This window comes from Cnephaeus nilssonii, assembly GCF_951640355.1.
Source record: "Cnephaeus nilssonii genome assembly, chromosome: 22".
In the NCBI taxonomy this organism is placed as follows: domain Eukaryota; kingdom Metazoa; phylum Chordata; class Mammalia; order Chiroptera; family Vespertilionidae; genus Cnephaeus; species Cnephaeus nilssonii.
This window is the reverse complement of record NC_137093.1, coordinates 12,297,600-12,315,928: the sequence shown is the minus strand read 5'-3', so window position 1 is coordinate 12,315,928 and position 18,329 is coordinate 12,297,600. Positions and strand designations below refer to the sequence as shown.

The 18,329-nt window shown below is 59.3% G+C and overlaps 1 protein-coding gene across 2 annotated transcripts in view; it reads right to left on the bottom strand.

Annotated features, from left to right (window-relative positions):
• Window positions 1–3,442: 3,442 nt before the first annotated feature.
• HIP1R (huntingtin interacting protein 1 related) overlaps window positions 3,443–18,329 on the bottom strand; it is a 28,286-nt gene continuing 13,399 nt past the window's right edge. The window contains exons 3-32 of one of the 2 annotated variants that reach the window (XM_079762827.1): window positions 16,112–16,254; window positions 15,784–15,840; window positions 14,614–14,694; window positions 14,156–14,232; window positions 13,800–13,861; window positions 11,610–11,750; window positions 10,941–10,998; window positions 10,775–10,850; window positions 10,485–10,625; window positions 10,318–10,379; window positions 10,038–10,110; window positions 9,757–9,940; window positions 9,569–9,657; window positions 9,371–9,487; window positions 9,162–9,263; window positions 8,683–8,877; window positions 7,317–7,464; window positions 7,121–7,207; window positions 6,639–6,746; window positions 6,344–6,480; window positions 6,037–6,147; window positions 5,755–5,813; window positions 5,489–5,519; window positions 5,182–5,244; window positions 4,812–4,912; window positions 4,587–4,692; window positions 4,320–4,443; window positions 4,180–4,241; window positions 3,852–4,058; window positions 3,443–3,579 (exon numbers count right to left, since the gene is read on the bottom strand). In XM_079762827.1, coding sequence (XP_079618953.1) covers window positions 3,532–3,579; window positions 3,852–4,058; window positions 4,180–4,241; window positions 4,320–4,443; window positions 4,587–4,692; window positions 4,812–4,912; window positions 5,182–5,244; window positions 5,489–5,519; window positions 5,755–5,813; window positions 6,037–6,147; window positions 6,344–6,480; window positions 6,639–6,746; window positions 7,121–7,207; window positions 7,317–7,464; window positions 8,683–8,877; window positions 9,162–9,263; window positions 9,371–9,487; window positions 9,569–9,657; window positions 9,757–9,940; window positions 10,038–10,110; window positions 10,318–10,379; window positions 10,485–10,625; window positions 10,775–10,850; window positions 10,941–10,998; window positions 11,610–11,750; window positions 13,800–13,861; window positions 14,156–14,232; window positions 14,614–14,694; window positions 15,784–15,840; window positions 16,112–16,254 — 3,050 coding nt within the window. In that variant the 3' untranslated portion in view covers window positions 3,443–3,531. Of the gene's footprint in view, window positions 3,580–3,851; window positions 4,059–4,179; window positions 4,242–4,319; window positions 4,444–4,586; window positions 4,693–4,797; window positions 4,913–5,181; window positions 5,245–5,488; window positions 5,520–5,754; window positions 5,814–6,036; window positions 6,148–6,343; window positions 6,481–6,638; window positions 6,747–7,120; window positions 7,208–7,316; window positions 7,465–8,682; window positions 8,878–9,161; window positions 9,264–9,370; window positions 9,488–9,568; window positions 9,658–9,756; window positions 9,941–10,037; window positions 10,111–10,317; window positions 10,380–10,484; window positions 10,626–10,774; window positions 10,851–10,940; window positions 10,999–11,609; window positions 11,751–13,799; window positions 13,862–14,155; window positions 14,233–14,613; window positions 14,695–15,783; window positions 15,841–16,111; window positions 16,255–18,329 lie in introns of those variants that run through there. The other variant, XR_013813045.1, reaches the window with a different exon arrangement.

Sequence of the window (18,329 nt, the reverse complement as noted above, 5' to 3'; positions counted from 1 at the left end):
CCACCGCTGCCTCATCCTGGGCCCGGGCCCTGAGGCAGAGCCCTTGTCGTTTTGAGTCAGGACTCCTCAGCCGTCAGCAAGGGCAGCGAGAAGCAGGGTCCTCACCTGTCTGTGGACGCGGCCCTGGCTGCTGCCCACAGGGTCACCGCCACCTGCTGCACAGCAGATGGAAACGGAGACATTCCTGCTTGTTTCAAATGACAGAAGTCAGTGGCTGACATTCTGCTCTGGGGACATGTCCCCCGACCCCAGGCTGAGCCATGCCTGGGACCCTCACTGTCCCTGTGCTGCGGACGAGCCTGATGCCCTGGGAGGGATTTCCTCTGGGCGGGTACACAGGAGCACCCACAGCAGCCCTGAGCAAGCTGACCACTGCCGGCTCCTGAACAGATGCCATTCCCCGTGGCACTTGTGCTGGAGCTTTCCTGAGAAAGCAGTTCCCTTTTCTTTAAGAGAACTTGTATCTAGTGGTTTCTCTCCCAGTGGCTCTAGGAAGCTTACAGGCAGAATCCAGTCTGCCCCACTGCAGGCGCTGGCCTGGGCATGTTTCGGCTCCTCACCCAGCCTGTCGGATCCTCTCCTGCCCTCTGGGCCCCTTGGCTCACGAGAAGGGGGGATGGGGGGGCGCGCGAGCAGGACAGGACCTGCCCCAAGGCTTCTCATTCGGGGTCTCCAGTTCAAGTGTATCGGCTTGCACCGATGGTCATGGGTGCACTGGGTGAGAACAACCCGCTTTAGCTGTTTTCGAGCTGTTTTCCCTTAGAATAAGAACAGGCATTGGCCGTAAAAAAGAAGGCAATCTTACCTTTTGCGACAGCGTGGGTGGGCCTGGAGAGCATTGTGCCAAGTGACATAAGCCAGTCAGGGAAAGACAAGCACCATGTGATTTCACTCATATGTGGAATCTAATGACCAAAATGAACTAACAAAATAGAAACACTCAGATACAGAGAACAGACTGGCCGCTGTCAGAGGGGCAGGGAGTTTGGGGGCGGGTGATAAAAGGTGAAGGGATTAGGCAAAAAAACAAAAACAAAAAACCACCTCATAGACACAGACAATATGGTGATTACAGACGGAAAGGGGGTGGGAGGTGACAGAAGAGGGTAAAGGGGGGTAAATGGTGATGGAAGGAAACTCGACTTCGGGTGGTGAACACACAGCACAATATACAAATGGTGTGTTATACAGTCACACACTGAAACCTCCATAACTTCATTAACCAATGTCACTCCAATAAGTTCAATGAAGATACAGTACTGATAGGTAGGTGCTTGTCAAGATAACGGCACGTTAAAAACGACCACAGAGACCGCCTTCATGGACTCCAGTTCCTGCAAAGTAAACAGAACAATCCTGTAAATGAACAAATCAGTAATGGGATTTCTAGACAGAGCAATTCTTCCATTGAAGTAACTTTTCCATTTATTTCATTTGAAAACATGTTTGTCTCTGTTACTGCTCATCTTGCTAACATCTACTGAGAGTGCCACGTGCAACAGGCAGCCCATAAGCAGGTACATGCATTATCTTCCTAAGTCCTCAGCACTCCCCACCCAGTGGGTGCTGTGTCTGCATCTTATACAGGAAGATGCTTTAGCTTAGACTTCCCGTCTCCCTTCTGGACATGAGGCTGGAAAGGCACAACTGGGACTCACATGAATCCACGGCTGTCCAGTGAGGTAGCCCTATGTACACCCTCACAAATGTTCCCTCACCAGGGCACCCGCCCCCTCCTTGCCAGACAAGCTCCATGAGGTTGATCTTTTCTTTGCTGCTGTGTCTCCGGTACCTGGCATGCTGTTTGGCACAGCAAAGGTGCTCAGTACATTTTCTTTTTTTTTTTGCCAAAGCAAAATAACCCTACAAAAGATCAGGCAGGGGGCCCCTCCCTGTTTACGGAGACCAGTTTTCAAAGCACTGACCCACCTGGACCTCAGTCACCCTGGGGACAGGAGTGGACGCGTGTCCGAGGCCACACGGTGGGAGTTCTGCCAGCTGGGCAGGAGCCACCCACACTGACCTTTCCTCCCCCCTCCCCGGCCTGCACTGTCCTTTTGTTCCAGATGCTTGATCTGAGGCCCCGGCAGGCGGCCAGGAGCCTTCCCTCTCCCCAGTGCCCTCCTGGGAACCAGCTGTGGGCTGGGGGGAGGGGATCAAGAGCCATGGGGGCTGGGGACCTGCCTTGGAGGTGGCCTGGGGGCTGTGGAGAAAAGCCCTAAACGACCACTCACCACACAGGCGTCCGGGCCTCCACTTCCTGGAGAAACCACCTCCATGACACCTGGCAGCAGCAGCAGCAGCAGCACCAGCCAGGGTTGCTGTGGTTCCAAATGCCGTTGTCACCTGCAGGAACTAAGCGAGTCCCAACCCAGAGAAATAAACAGCCCAGAGAAATAAACAGCCCGGACGCAGCCCCTCAGGGGGCAACAGTGACCACAGTCAAAGTGCATTTTATTGCCAGTCGGACCCCAATACAAGGAAACACTCAACTCCACGCCCAGAACTGGACCCTTGACGCAGGGGGTGGTCCTCGCAGGGCCGGTCCCCTCCCCCCAGCCAGGGCCCCACCCACCCAACCACTCCCCCAGGTGGTCTCAAGCAACGCAGTTCTTCCGAGTCGTCCTCCCGTGGGCAGGGCGGCCACGCTGGGCTTCAGCACCGGGCGGAGTGGGCTGCCCTCTCCTTTGGAGCACGAGGCTCCCTGGGTCCGGAGGACGGCGGGCAGGGCTACGGGTTCTGGGCTCTTTCTGGCTGAGCTGGACACCTTGCGGCGCGGGAGCTGGAGGTGGGCAGTGGGGAGAGCCCAGAGCTGGGCCTCCAGGGCCGGGGCAGCCAGATGGGAATGAGAAACAGGAAGCGGGCGGCCACCGATTTCAGCAGGAACAGACTCCAGGAGCGAGGGCAGCACCTGAGCCCAGCAGGCCTGGGGCGCTCAGCCCTGCCTGGCCCACAGCAGACCCAGACCACGTCCTCCTCAGCACCCCCATCACTGCTGCCCTAGAGCGAGGTCCGAGAGAAAGGGCGCTGTCCCAGTCCTGCTTTGCCCAAGTCCCATCTCCATGGAATCAGAGACCACAAACCCAGGGAGGACTCACGCAGTCCCGACAGCCAGCACTGTGTTCTGTTCACCTCTCACCTCAGACCCCGAGCCCAAGAGGCAGGGGAGGCCCTGCCCACCCCACCCCATGGCCCTGCTCCCGGGGCGCCGAATACAAACTCACAAGGCAAAGCTCTACCTGGGAACATACAAATGTCTGTGTATTTCCTGAACCGTGGCTCCGGCCTGCTGAGCCTGGAAGTTCGTGGTCCCGTGGCAGATACTCACATCCAGCAGAACTGCTGTCAGCCCCTCGGCCCAGATCCACGGGCTCAGCAAGGGCTGGGGGCCTCGCGGACACTGATCCAGGCCGTGGGCAGGCCCGGGCACCTGGTGTGCGCGCCGCGCCCCTCAATGCCTCCTTAGCCGAGTCACGGTAGCCACGTGAGGCCCAGGCCGCCTGCCAGGCTCCCGCTGGACCCCTCTGGAGCCTAGGAGTTCATGAGTTGAGTGGGGCAGACGCCATCCTTTTTGTCCAGCTGCAGGGGTCAAAGTTGAGGTGCTCACTGGACGTTGCAAGGGGTGCATAACCAGCCAGGCCCCCTGCACCCTCATCTCCTCAGCCCCTACATCTTCCTCTTGAGTGAGCCGAGCCCCCCATGTTGCTGGGTCAGCATTTTGCTCCTGCTGGTCAGGGTTTTCTGACCTTCCCAAGGCCCCGTGTCCCACAGACCTGGAAGCAAGAGGCCGGCAGCACCCTCCGGGGCCCCTCCCCATCCCAGCACTGACGCCTGGCACCTGGTGGTCCTACCTGGTGGTCCTGCCTGGGGACCACACTGGGCTTCTGGGCCAGGGGCGGCTTCCTGGAGGTCCCACTGTGGGGGGCAGTGCCGGGCTGGCCAGGCTCCTCCTCTCCGGGCGTCCCCACCCCCACAGCCAGCGCGTAGTGTTGCTTCCGAAGCTCTCCCAGCCGCACACGCTCCGCCTCCAGCGTCTTCTCCAGCTCCAGGACCCGAACCTGCCGGCAAGCACCACTCAGCAGACCCCTCTGGGAGCTCAGCCCCAGGGGAGGGACAGGCTCAGAGGCCGCCCGAGCACCTAGGAAGTGGGGTGGCTGTGGGGTTGGCACAGGCACCTACCTGGGTCTCCATCTCCTGCTTCTTCAGCTTGATGAGGGACATGCCAGAGAAGTCCATGGTGTCTGTGACCAGAGATAGGGTAAGTGCCTGGGCCCCCGCCCCCACACCCCCAACACCGCTCCCAGGCCCCCAGCCGTCACCTCTGTCTTCGATCTGCTCCTGGCCTGACTTGGTGGAGGCCACCACGTTGGCGGCCATCACGTTGACGGTGCGGGAGCACTCCTGCAGGCGGCTCAGGTGGCGGCTGTCCTTGTTGGCCTTCACCTGGGGGAGCGTGGGGGTGGGTCAGGACGCAGGGTGCCCCCATGGGACCGCCCCATCCCGAGGTCTCCTGGCCACATGCGGTGCATCCAGCGCAGCCAGGAGGTGGGGAACCTGAGCAGAGGCCTGGCCGGGCAGAGCCTCACCTTGGAGGCTGCCACCAGCTGGGCCGTGCTGGCCGCGATCTCGTGGGAGCAGACGATGAGCTCTTCGTACTTGCCCGTGTGAAGCACCACCTTGTCAGCCGACTCCCTGGGGGCAGAGCGGGCAGGGCCTGGGTCTCCAACACCTGGAGACCGGGGCCACCCCACATTCCCTCCTCAGACCCTGGGCACCACACTCCCTGCTGCCCCCCACCTGGGGCGACATACACCAGCTGCGTGGCTCCCCAGCCCACGGCCTTGGAGGCGGAGATGAGGCCTTCAGTCCACCTTGAGTTCTTGGCGTAAAATTCCTGCTGCGTGGCTGCCCCCTAGTGGCGACAAGAGGGCAGGGCAGACCAGTCAATGACATCACAGGTGGCAAGGGATGCTCCCCTGGGCCCTTCTCTGAGCTGTGGGGGGTTCAGCTGACTCCCAGGCAGGTGTGCACACTGGGGGGTCTCATCACTGCACCCTTCAGGAGTCTCCTGCCCAAAGGAGCCCTGTGGCCTGGGATGAGAAGGGCGCTGGAGTGGTGGCCCTTCAGGAGTAGCTGTGTGCCCCCCCTCACCCCCACCCTCGCCCCGAAAGCCCAGCTCACCCTGCCGCTCTCCACAATCTCCTTCTGCAGGCTGGTGGATGTGGTCACCAGGAGCCGGATGGCCTGCCAAGACCAAGACTTATGTCACACTTGGGGCAGCCCTCTCAGCTACAGCCCGCCCCTGGGGTCCCGGCCACAGAGCCCGTCCCTGGGGTACCGGCCACAGAGCCCGTCCCTGGGGTCCCGGCCACAGAGCCCGCCCCTGGGGTCCCGGCCACAGAGCCCGTCCCTGGGGTCCCGGCCACAGAGCCCGCCCCTGGGGTCCCGGCCACAGAGCCCACCCCTGGGGTCCCAGCTGGCCGCTCACCTTCATGAGGTCTGTGCAGGACTTGAGGATCCTGTGGGTTGGAGGGGTGGGGGAGAGGGAGAGCTGCTGTATGTGGCCAGGAAGCCACAGGGGGTTGGGGAGTTAGGGGGCCTGACACGGGGTCCACAGGGCGGGGTGCGCTGCTCATCCCCGTGCTTCTGGAAAGCGGGCAGTTAGGAGGGCAGACCGCTGGTGCTGGGGGGCTGCCCTCCTAACTGGTGTGGCAACCTGCTTTGTCCCGGGCCTGGGGGCAGAAGTGGGCTCACCTCTCATTCACCTCCAGTTTCACCCCTGAGCTGGCGTGGCGGGCCTGGTTCATCATGTCCTGCACCAAGGACACAGCCGTGAGCCGGCTGGGAGGAGGCAACAGGGGAGGAAGGGGGCCGCTGGGGCAGCCGCTGCACCGGGAGGGGTGGGCTCAGCTCAGGGCGTCACACCAGGGCTGCCTCCCCGTCCAGACCTGCACAGGCCGCCTGTCCTTGGCAGAGGGGGTGCAGCCTGCTCTCAGCTCCCCCGCCCAGGGTCCTGCAGGACGGCACCGGTCCTACCTCGATCCTCCGCACGGCCTCCTCGATGGCCGAGGACGTGGCTGCCATCTCCTTGTCTACCAGGGCCCCCAGCTCCTCCTGACGCACGTCCAGGCTCTTGGGCTTTAGCTCCTGAGGGAGGAGGGCACCCAGGGCTCAGATGGGGTGAATTCGACCCTAACCACTCCACAGGGAGCCTGGGGCAGCAGGACCCGTGCTCTGTCCCCAAGCACCTGGTCAGCCCAATTGGAGAAAGGTGCAGAAAAGTTGGGGACCCAAGCCTCAACCCGACCCACTGCCCCCAACCAGAGCCCAGCCCACTCAGCACCTGGCCCAGCTGGAGGATGGCCTGCAGGGGGCTCCGCACCCGGTCGGGCTGGGCCTGCTGCACAGCCTGCCGCTCCTGCAGCTGCCCCACGAGCTCCAGCGCCCGGGCCCCACACTCCCGGCAGGCGTCGATCAGGCCTGGGGGAGAGGGCTGTCAGGGGAGCCGGCACCCCAGGACCCTGGGAGGAGTCTCCACACAGGCTCCCGCCCGGGCTCTGACGCCAGGACCTGTCTGCAGGCTCCCACCCTTCCCTGGTCCACCACGAGAACCTGCGGACACAGCCTGGCCCACTTACGGTCGGCAGGGTCGGTGGGGGCCAGGTGAGAGGTGGCGCTGCCGTTGATGATGGTGTCCGCAGCCAGGTGGGAGAACTGCGTCAGGGCTGCCACCAGGGCAGAAGCATCTATGGGCCAGGAGAGGAACGAGACCCTAATGCTGCTGCCACGGAGCGAGTCCTGAGAGCAGGCGCCATGCCCTCTGCCCAGCAAGCTCGACAGGTGCCGGCGCCCAGTCCACGGATGAGGAGGGCTCAGAGGGGAGAAGGTACTAGGAGAAGGTCATGCAGCTAGAAAACAGCAGAGCGGGAACCGAACCCAGCTCTGTGACCCATGCCTGCAGGGCAGGGCTCCCAGGTGGGCATGTTGGGGGCACCTGCTCAGCTTTCTGAAGAGGCACCTGTTGCGGGAAACCTCCCGAAGGCAAGAGGCAGCCAGGGCTGGTGGAACCAGCACCCAAGTGCCCATGGCCTCTTCCTGCCCAGTCCTGCCCTGCACTCACCTGACCTGGAGGTCAGGTACTGGGCGTGGCCCGTCTCCAGGGCGCTCACGGCGTCCAGGGCCACCTGGGCCCTGCTCACTAGGTAGTCTGCAAGCAAAGGGAGAAGGGGTGAGGGGCGGACCTCTCAGGGCAGGGGACACCTCCCTGCCAGCTGGTCAGGAAAGAAGGTGGCCGAGTGCCCGGCCGGCGGCCCTACCCGGGGAGCTGGTGCAGCGCAGGTGCAGGGGGTCGTCCAGCTTGCCCACGGCGTCCTGCAGGATGCGCTCGGCCTCGGCGGCAGAGCGCCGCAGCACCTCGAACTGCTCGTCCAGGAGCCTCTGCTGCAGCCCCTGCTCCCGAGACTCCTGGGGGAGGGAAGGAGGCAGCTTGGAGACCCTGCCCAGGCGCAGCCTCACAGCAGCTGGGCAGGACCCAGCCCAGATCCTCGCTGGGGAGGAATCGGAGGACAGGCCCAGCTCCACCCCAAGGGATGGGGCCCCTCCAGAGTGTGCTGGACAGCTCAGGAGTAGAAAGACAAACACCAGTTAAAAAGTAGGCAAAGGATCTGAACAGACATTTCTCCCAAGATATGCAAATGGAAGGAACACAAAAAATGCTCCATGTCATTTGCCATCGGGGAAACACATCAAAACCACAATGAGAATGAGGCCCAGCCGGTGTGGCTCAGTGGTTGAGCACCAACCCATGAACTAAGAAGTCACTGGTTCAATGCCAGGTCAGGGCACGTGCCCAGATTGTGGGCTCGATCCCCAATAGGGGCGTGCAGGAAGGAGCCAATCAATGTTTCTCTCTCCTTGATGTTTCTATCTCTCTCTCTGTCCCTTCCTCTCTCTCTCTAAAACCCAATAAAAAAACATTTTAAAAAGCAATCACAAAAACAAATAAACAAAAACACGAAGAAGTACCATTTGAACCCATTAGGATGGCTACAAAGACAGACAGTAACAAGTGCTGGCGAGGATGTAGGGAAACTGGAACCCACGCACACTCCCAGTGGGAATGGAAAATGGTGCAGCCGCTTTGGAAACACTGGTAGCTCCTCAAAAAGTTAAACAGAGTTACCATGTGACCCAGAAAACCCACTCGTAGTTACATTGGAAAGAGAAATAAAAACATGTCCACACAAAACCTTGTACACAAATGTTCACAGCAGCATCATTCACAATAACCGGAAAGTGAAAACCACCCAAGTGTCCATCAGCTGACGATGGATAAGCAACACATGGTCCCTCCACACAGCAGAATGTCCCTGGGCCATGAAGAGGAAGGAAGTTCTGAAACAGGTGAACCCTGAAAACGTGCTGAGTGAAGAAGCCAGCCCTACTGTACGACTCCATTTCTATGAACGTCCAGAACAGGCAAATCCAGAGACGAGAGCTGATTAGAGGTGCCAGGGGCTGGAGGAGGGGGCTCTCTTTGGAGGGTGAAAATGTCCCGGAGGCACCAGATGAGAGCACAGCCCCGTGAGCATAGAGACCCACTGACTCGTCCACGCTCGGGGCGGGGCTGTGGGTATGACGGTCTCGAGTCCGCTGTCACACGGGGCGGGGGAGGCACGCTACCTTGTCTGCCAGCCGCCCCTGCAGCTCGGCCCTCTCCTGGGAATGGCGCTGCTGCTCCTGGCTGAGCGCTGCCTCCTTCTCCTGCACCAGGCTCTGGGCGGCCTGCAGGTCGGCCTCCTGCTGCCGCACAGCACTGCTCAGCGCCTCCTTCTCTGCGCTCAGCACATCCAGCCGTGAGCTCAGCTCCGACCCACTCTGTGAACACCAGGCGGGTGGGCAGGGCTGCCAGGTGCCCGCCACCCCTCACGCCCACCCCACCCAAGTTCACAGTCTTCACTATCCCCAGAGACTGCGAGCTTCTGGAAGGCCAGGGCCCATGTCCTGTGTGTTCCCTGCGTGCCAGGTCACAGCCACAGGCCAAGCTGGCCGAGGGGCCACTGAACCAACCTGGTAGCATCTAGGCGTGGCCCAGTTCACGGGGAAGAGGACCCGGACGCCTGTCCCGCCCGATCCGGAGGCCACCCCGGCCAGCAGCTCACCTGCTCCGTGCGGCTCAGGTCCTGCTGCACGCGCACCAGCTCCCCGGACTTGGCCTCCAGCTCCCTCCTGAGCTTCTCTAGCTGGTCACTCTGCTCCTCCAGCTGGGACGGGGGACAGTGTGTCACGGGATGGTATGTCACGAGGACAGTGTGTCACGGGGACAGTGGTGCTGGGGGCTCCAGAGCCAGGGCCTGTGCACACGACGCACCTTCATCTCGGACTCCCGCTTCACCTGCTCCATCTGGAACACCAGCTGCTCCTTCACTCGCGCCACCTCCTCCTGGTTCTGCTGCTTGGCCGTCAGCTGCTTGGCCGTGTCTGCGTTCTGCGTGGACAGGGGATGGGCTCACGCTCTGCCACCGCCGGGCCTCCCGCCTCCCGCCCGTTGCCTGCACACGGGCCCCACCTTCCTGAGCAGCTCGGCGTGCGTGGCGATGAGCTTGCTGTGCTGCTCCTTCAGCTTGGTGTAGCGCGCCTCCGTGACACTGGCCTTCTCTGCGGTGAGAGGTGAGGCTGTGACCCCCAGCTCGGCAGAGGCCCCCACTGGGGACCAGACCCTCCCACTGGGCTCGGCCACCCGGCCCGGCCACGCACTCTCGGCCTCTTCGCGCAGGCCCTGGTTCCGCTCGCCCTCCAGCTGGGCCGCCCGCAGCTGGGCCAGCTCGTGGCGGAGCTGCTCGTTGTCCACCAGCGCCTTCTGCTTCTGCTTCCGCTGCTCCTCCAGCTCGGCCTCCAGCGCGTTCACCTGGCCCTTCAGCTGGGAGACGTACCGCTGGGCCTGCGGCGGGAGGAGGGCGTGGACATGGTGGACACGGACGTGGGGACTGTGCCGGGCCCGCATGCGGGTGCTGGGTGCAGTCGCACAGCCTCCTCACCTCCAGCTTGATCTTCTCCAGCTCGGCCCGGAGTGTCTCCACCTCTCTCTTCAAGGTCTCGATCTGGAGGTCCCTGGGGACAGAGGTCGGGCAGGCAGGGTTTTCTGAGGCCTGCGCAGTCCTGGCGTTCAAGTTCAGGCAGCCAGGACAATCAGAAGACCCCGCACAGGATCTGTGGTCTCCTCAGCGGCTCCAGTTCACATCCCCCACCTGTGGCCTCTCCTGACCACAGCTCCATGGAGGCCACTGCCAGCCCTCCCCCAGGGGGTCCCAGCCTCACCTGTCATCCTTCATGGAGCCATTGGGGGGTCCAAACGTCTGGTCAAAGAGGTCGGCCACTACCTGCCACAGCAAAGCACGGTGACCCCCATCCTCCAGGCCAGGAGGAGGGAGCAGAGGGAGGCCCAATCACCCCAAACCCCCCTGCAGGAAGAGGGGACCACTCACCGCTGGCTCCCCGGCAGGGGGGCCTGTGCTGATCTCAATGAGGTTCTCGGGCTCCTCGTCCTCGGGGGCCTCCTCGGGGATCACCACCACCGGCTTGATGTGCTCAGCCAGCGCCGAGGCCCGCAGGAAGTTGGGGGGTCCCTGCAAAGGCCATAGGTGAGAGCTGCTCAGCATGCCCCCCACCCACCCAGGAGCCTTCCCTGGCCATCCCCAGAGCCCACATGGGGCCCTGCTAGGCACCCGGGGTCGTCCAAGGGCTCAGAACCCAGAGTGGAAAGCAGGGCAGGCACCTCGGGCAGCCGGGGGATCTGGATGAGGCGCTTGAAGTAGAGCATGTCGGACGCTCTGCGGAAGAAGTTCCTGAGGCTGCGGGACACACGCGGGAGGTCAGAGGGGAGCCTGGCCCCCTGGCAGCCCCCGCCCCACAGACATGCCCGCAGCCCTGCCTGCTGGTACCTGTGAAACTGCTCATGGAACCGGTCCCTGTGGCCTTGCAGGGTGTCTGCTGGGAGACCTGGGCGGACAGGTTTGAGGACCTTCATCTCTGCTCACCACTCTGTGGCTGCGGAGACTTCACATTCCCCCCTCCCTTCCGCTGCCTGTTCCTCCCATTCTACAAGCCGCCACAGATTAGAGCGATCCCTGTCACCCGGCCAAGTCCCCACCATGGAGGGAAGAGATGTGAAGGGGACAGGGCGGTCCGAAGACCGGCAAACCCCCTGGGCCCAGCTTCGGAGGCACAGTGAAGTTTCTTTAGACTCAAGTTTGCCCTGGTCTGGTATTCGAATGGCTCCTATGCCCCAGGCCAGCGTTGCCAAGTGGGGAACGGAGACACTAGCAGCGACGGACGCAGGGGCAGCCAGGGGCTGCTGAGGCCTGGCGTCCGAGAGACCGGCACCCATGTCAACTGCACCGCTTTTCTCTCAGAGTGTTCGCTTTGGAAAATAGGGATTTTTCGTAACAAGTACGTAATTTATGTTCATTGGTAATGAGCTCATCATTGCTACTTCTACTAATTTCTCATCTCTGATCCAGTACATGCCAGTCCATGTAAGCCCCCTGGAGTTCAGGCTGGACCTCAGGGGCCGCGGTAGCGGTGAGGGGACCAGGGGCGGCGGGACTCACAAGAGTGCAGCCTGAACATGAGCTTGACCGTGTAGTGGTAGAGGTGGCTGCAGTCCTGGATGACCTGGATGAGGGGGGCCAGGCGGCACTGGCCTGAGGACATCTGGGACACGGCGATGGCTGTGTTGAGCTGCCGAAAAACTGAGAGAGAGAGAGAGAGGAGAGAGAGGAGAGAGAGGAGAGAGAGGAGAGAGAGGAGAGAGAGGGAGAGAGAGGAGTGTGAGCACGGGGAGCCGGGAGACGCGGGCAGAGCTGACGGGAGCCTGTGACAGCCGTGGTGTGGAGAGGCTCCTGGCGTCGTCACAGGAGCCTGGGAGCTGCCGTCCTGGGGAGCCTGGCTTTCCCACTCCCGCTGGGCAGTGAGACTCCGTCCCTCAGATACCAGCGGGCTCCTTACTTGTACAATGGGAGCCCCGTGCGCTGTGGCTGCTCCAGACTGAGGCCAGTGCTCCCTCAAACTAGGGTGACAAGGTCGGGCAAATGGGATCCAGCTCAGCCTGGCCAGGCTTTCCCGAGAGCCTCAGGGTGGCCTGGGAGCAGCTGCAGCGGCAGAGTCAGGACGCGGCTCTGTAAACCCGTGACCCCAAACTTGTGCCCAGGGCCAACCTCCCTGGACCCTGACAATCATGCCTTTCATCAGATCATCAAAGTAGGAGGGACAAGGACAAACATGAGGCTGCCCGCCCCCCAGCCTCTACTCTGGGCAGAGACAAGTAGGCAGCCCGCCAGGACCGAGAGCCGCCAGGGCGCCCACACGGGACCCGGACCCGGGACACTGCTCCAGACGGGCGGGCCCCAGCTCTGAGTCTTCCTGTCACCTCGCCTGGGCTGGAACCACTGGCGAACCTCCATGTGACACGGAAATGCCCAGGAGGGAGGGGACGAGAAGGCAGAAGCTAAATGCTGCCCCTCGCCTTTTTAAAACTTAACTTGTAATTCCATGTCAAGTACATTTTCCTTGTAAAAACTGAGAATACCCATGAAGTTCTATTTTGGGGGTTTTTGAGACACAGCCATTTCTCCACTGAGGGGTCCTCAGGACGCCCCATCTCTGGCTGCTATAAACCAGCAGCAAGGAGCAGCCTCCGGGTGGGCAAGGCCCCTGCACCTCCCTCCAGGAGATGCTGCCAGGATGCCCTTCTCTGTGCTTCATTAAGACATCACTAATCTGGGGGCCCATTTGTGGGCTTTCTCCACCTTCCCTTGTGGGGACCCCTGTCCTGCCCACACTCAGCCCCCACCCTGGCAAGAGCAGCACAGGGGTAAGGACCGCAGGACTCAGCTCCCACATGACACATTCCTGCCAGGGTCCAGGCTGGGTCCTGGGCAGGGCCACCCTCCTGGGCATGGAGGTTCAACGCCAAGCTGCCCACAGGCCCACCCAGACCGGGATGCCAGGAGGCTGCCCAGACACACCTCTTCCTAACTCCGACTTTTCCTTAAAAAGGCATTTGCTTCTCCTCCTCCCGTGAAAAGCATGAGTCACCCACAAGTCATTCTGAAGCTGTGGCCACAACAAGCACCTCTGCGGCCCTGGGAAGGGGACCCTGAGGCTTCCTGTCCGAAGGCTGCCAGTCCCTGGGCGGGGAAGTCCAACACGACTCAGGGGCCTTTTATAGCAGCAAACGGGCACGATGACCCAAACTAACTCTCTCAGGCGGGAGCCTAAGTTCGGACCCGGCAGATGCAGCTCCTGGTGGGCCCGCCCCTGCCCACCCTGGCCTGGAACAGGAGTGGGTTCACGAGGTGGCAGGAAAAGCAGATCTCACACCGGCCCCTGGAACTATCCCCAAAATTAACCCCCCCCAAAAATAAATAAATAAAAATAGGGATTTTTTTTTTTATAACGAGTATGTCATTTATGTTAATAGGTAATGAACTTATCATTGCTACTTCTAATTAACTTCTCGACTTCTCATCTCTGATCCAGTACGTGCCAGTCCACATAAGCCCCCTGGGGCTCTGGCTGGGCCTCAGGGGCCGCGCTTGCGGTGAGGGGACCGGGCGTTGGGGCTCACAGGAGTGCAGCCTGAACGGGAGCTTGACCGTGTCGTGGGAGAGGGGGCTGGAGTCCCGGATGGACCCCTGGGGCAGTGCATGCAGGAATGGGGTGTCAGTCTTAGTCTGGCTCACAGAGGCACCCCTGGTTCCTAGTCTCCAGGTTCCCACACCTGGTCCCTCCCGGCTCACCTGATTCAGACAGTTTCAGCTCGCAGTCCATGTAATCGAACATCTCCACGGTGAGCTGGAAGCTGCGGGGGGAGGCGAGAGGGATGAGAGAGAGTGGGGGGGGGGGGCACGCCCCTGGGAGAGCCCTCCACAGTTCATCAACACGCCTTTGCACAGCACAACGGCCCTTCAGCCAAAAACACCTGATTCCAAACAAATCCCATCCCCTCAGTGTTAGCTTCATCTCCAGAAAACATGACCTTTGGCCCCAGAGAGCCACTGACACGTGGGAACCTGGAGACTTTAGGGACAAACAGGGAAACGGAGGGAGGAGAAGGAAACGGTGCCAGGCCACTGCACCTCCTGGAGAGACTCACATGTCGTTGATGTCAGTCCCAGCTGCCTTCTCCAACACCTCGTCTGTCACCTCGAGGCCCGCAGGAAACTGGGGGTGCTGCAGAGAGGACACCCCTACTCAACAGCAGGCCCAGAACCAGTTCTAACTTGAGGGAGGGGAAGAGGCTGGAGAAGCCCCCGACCTGTGGAGCCGCCCTCGGCCCTGGGTGCTGGCTGAGGAGGGACTGCGAGGGACCGGAGACCAAGGACAGAGATGGGACACCTCCAGCGAGGGCGAAGAGGCTGCCCAGACCCAAGGGCAAGGCCAAGACCACCTCCAGTGTCTGCAGAAAACGCCTCAAGAAGCTCTGACTTCCAGGAACCCACATCCCCGTGGATCAGGTTGGGACAGAACAGGACCCGCCCTCCGCTAGGTCCCAGGACATCAGGAAGGAAAGCCCAGGGCCCCTCCGCCCCACGACCCTCCCGAGGACACCACCTTGAGGTGGAAGGAGATCTTGGTCAGCAGGAGTTTGGTGTACACATTGACCAGTTGTCCGTACCGATCGTGCAAATGGCCCTGTGGAGGGAGGAGCTGGATCAGCGCCCACTGCCCAGGAAGGTGCCCGAGAGTCCCATAGGCCCTGGCACGCCACGGGGCAGACCAGGACGCTGAGGTGGGACGACACCCGGTGACAGCCGAGTGTCACTCCTTCACCCAGCAATCACTTATTCACTCAATTAATGTTAGCCAGCCAGAGGCGACTGACTCTTCTCCTGGGTACCTCCACAATGCCCTTGTCGCAAGCTCTCTCATTTTGTTTTTTTAATCATACTCCTTGCCAGTCTTGCCAAAGAAACTCCTGTGACAAGAGCTCCTTGTCCAGGCAGCAGGCCGGCTCTGGGTTGAGATACTTTATTAAGATGCTTGCGGCAGCCCGGGAGGCACACTCCAACAGGCGCGTGTCCATATCCGCCCAGGTGCCTCCTCTGTCAGCTCCTAACACTGCTTCCCCGTGGCCACGCCAGCTAGACGTGCGTCTGCCATGGCAACCTGCTGCCGTTTTCCTGACTTCGGGTGAAACACAGCGGTCCGGGCTCCTGCGGCCCCGGCTCCAGGGGCGCCCTGCCCGGTGTGGCTCTAGCATTGCTCCCAGGGGACAGAGAGGCCCGAGGCTCTCTCCCCACCCCCGATTCTGGAGGGTGCAGGAGGGGACCTAGATGACAAGCTCCCGGGCTCTCAGACTTGCCCGTGAATAAGAATCTTCTAGGAGCTTCCCGAGCACACAGATTCCGATCTGAGATGCTAAAGCAGCCAGTCTGGGGGCCCCGGAGCCTGCACCCCTCCCACGGGCTCTAACCACCACCATGACCCGCCCAGGAATGGGCACTGCTGCGTTTCCCGACTCAGGGCCTGAAGGGCTGGAGGCGCCTAGTCCTGCCTTTGGGACTTCCTGTACCAGACCTTCTAAAGCAAGGCTGCAACGCCCCACTGTCACCCCAGAGAGCATCACTCTAACTTCTGCTCTGAGAACGTGAAGAAAGGCACGGTCACAGGGCCCTGCCGTTGCTCTGTCCTGAGAGCTGAGGACTCGAGCACCAAGCAGGCCACGGCTGGACTCTGTGGAGGGTGAGGGACTGAGGCCACCAAGCTCGCCTCCACACCTACCCACAGCTCCCCGATCTCCCGGATGTTGCTCCGGTACCGCTGGCAGTCATGCAGGACCTGCAGCACAGGGGGACGAGGGAAGAGGCTGGAGAATCCAGGACTGGCAGGAGGGGCCCAACACACTGATCCATGCTGGCGGCAGGCTGAGGGCGAGGCTGGGAAGGGGCAGGTGGAGGGCAGCGGGGCGGCGGGACAGTCTCTCATTTCAAAGGGACACTGCCCTGCCTCCCCTGGGCACCAGCAGACAGGCCCAGCCTCCCGCTGCCCCAAGAAGCACAGTGGCTGCAACAGGAGACCCTCTGGGGACCAGTGGACAGAGGCTACTCACGTTGGGGTGCCCATCTCGAAGGACCTTGTGGAGGACATGGCAGAATTTCCAGCTGAGGATGGAGCTGCTGGGAAGCGGCAGGCCGATGGCATAGGACCAGAAGGTGAAGGCCCCCTTCTCATGGTGCGTGCCCAGAATGATGCCTACCAGCGTCAAGGTCAAGTGCAGCATGCAGAGACCAGCGTGGGGAAGGCCGGGGGCACTTTGTGACGCCCATCCCGCAGCCACTGGGCCCCTCCCCACATCCCTCTCCCCATCCACCACGGTTCACAAAGAGCTCGGCAAAGGTTAAGAAAAAGGGCAATGCCTTAGCCAGTCTGTCTCAGTGGATAGAGCGTCGGCCTGCAAACTGAAGGGTCCCGGGTTCAAGTCTGATCAAGGGCATGTACCATGGTTGCAGGCTCCTTCCTGGCCCAGGCCCTGGTAAGGGCTCATGCAGTAGGCAACCGATCGATGTGTTTCTCTCACATCGATATTTCTCTCTGTTTTCCCTCTCTTTTCCAGTCTCTCTAAAAATCAATGGAAAAATCTCAGGTGAGGATTTAAAAAAAAAGATTTTTAAAAAAATCCCATTTACCATTGCACCAAAAAGATTAAGACACCTAGGAATAAACTTAACTAAAGAGGTAAAAGACCTGTACTCAGAAAACTACAGGACACTGAAAAAAGAGATAGAGGAAGACATAAACAGATGGAAGAACATACCGTGTTCATGGATTGGTAGAATCAACATCATTAAAATGTCCATACTACCCAAAGCAATCTACAGAGTCAATGCACTCCCCATTAAAATACCAACAGCATATTTCACAGACCTAGAACGAACTCTCCGAAAATTCATCTGGAATAAAAACAGACCCCGAATGGCCACAGCAATCCTGAGAAAAAAGAACAAAGTAGGAAGGATCTCAAAACCAGATAACAAGCTGTATTGCCTGATACTGGCACAAGAACAGACATATAGACCAATGAATGGAATAGAATAGAGAACCCAGAAATAGACCCAAACCACTATGCTCAATTAATACTTGACAAAGGAGGCAAGAGCATACAATGGAGTCAAGACAGTCTCTTCAATAAATGGTGTTGGGAAAATTGGACAGATACATGCAAAAAAAAAAAAAAAATGAAACTAGATCACCAATTTACACCATACACAAAAAATAAACTCAAAATGGATAAAGGACTTAAACATAAGACGGGAAACTATAAAAATCTTGGAGGAATCCACAGGCAGCAAAATCTCGGACATCTGCCGAAGCAATATCTTCACTGATACAGCTCCTAGGGCAATGGAAACTAAAGAGAAAATAAAAAAATGGGACTACATCAAAATAAAAAGCTTCTGCACAGAAAAAAAAACCATCAACAAAACAACAAGAAAGCCCACTGCATGGGAGAACATATTTGCCAATGTTATCTCTGATAAGGGTTTAATCTCCAACATTTACAGGGAACTCATACAACCTAACAAAAGGAAGATAAACAACCCTATCAAAAAATGGGCAACGGACCTAAATAGATACTTTTCGAAAGACATATGAAAACATGCTCAAAGTCACTAATCATCCGAGAGATGCAAATCAGAACGACAATGAGATACCATCTCACACCTGTCAGAATGGCTATCATCAACAAATCAACAAACGACAAGTGCTGGCGAGGATGGGGAGAAAAAGGAACCCTCGTGCACTGCTGGTGGGAATGCAGACTGGTGCAGCCACTGTGGAGAACAGTATGGAGTTTCCTCAAAAAACTAAAAATGGAACTCCCATTTGACCCAGTGATCCCACTTCTAGGAATATATCCCAAGAACTAGAAACACCAATCAGAAAGGATATATGCACCCTTATGTTCACAGCAGCACAATTCACCATAGCTAAGATTTGGAAACAGCCTAGGTGCCCGTCAGCAGATGACTGGATCAGAAAACTGTGGTACATCTACACACTGGAATATATGCTGCTGTAAAAAAGAAGGAACTCCTACCATTTGCAACAGCATGGATGGAACTGGAGAGCATTATGCTAAGCGAAATAAGTCAGTCAGAGCAAGATAAATACCACATGATCTCACTCATTTGTGGAATGTAATGAACAACATAAACTGATGAACAAAAACAGATCCAGAGACAGAGAAGCATCGATCAGACGGTCAAACCTCAGAGGGAAGGTAGGGGAGGGTGGAGGTAAAGGGGGGAGATCAACCAAAGGACTTG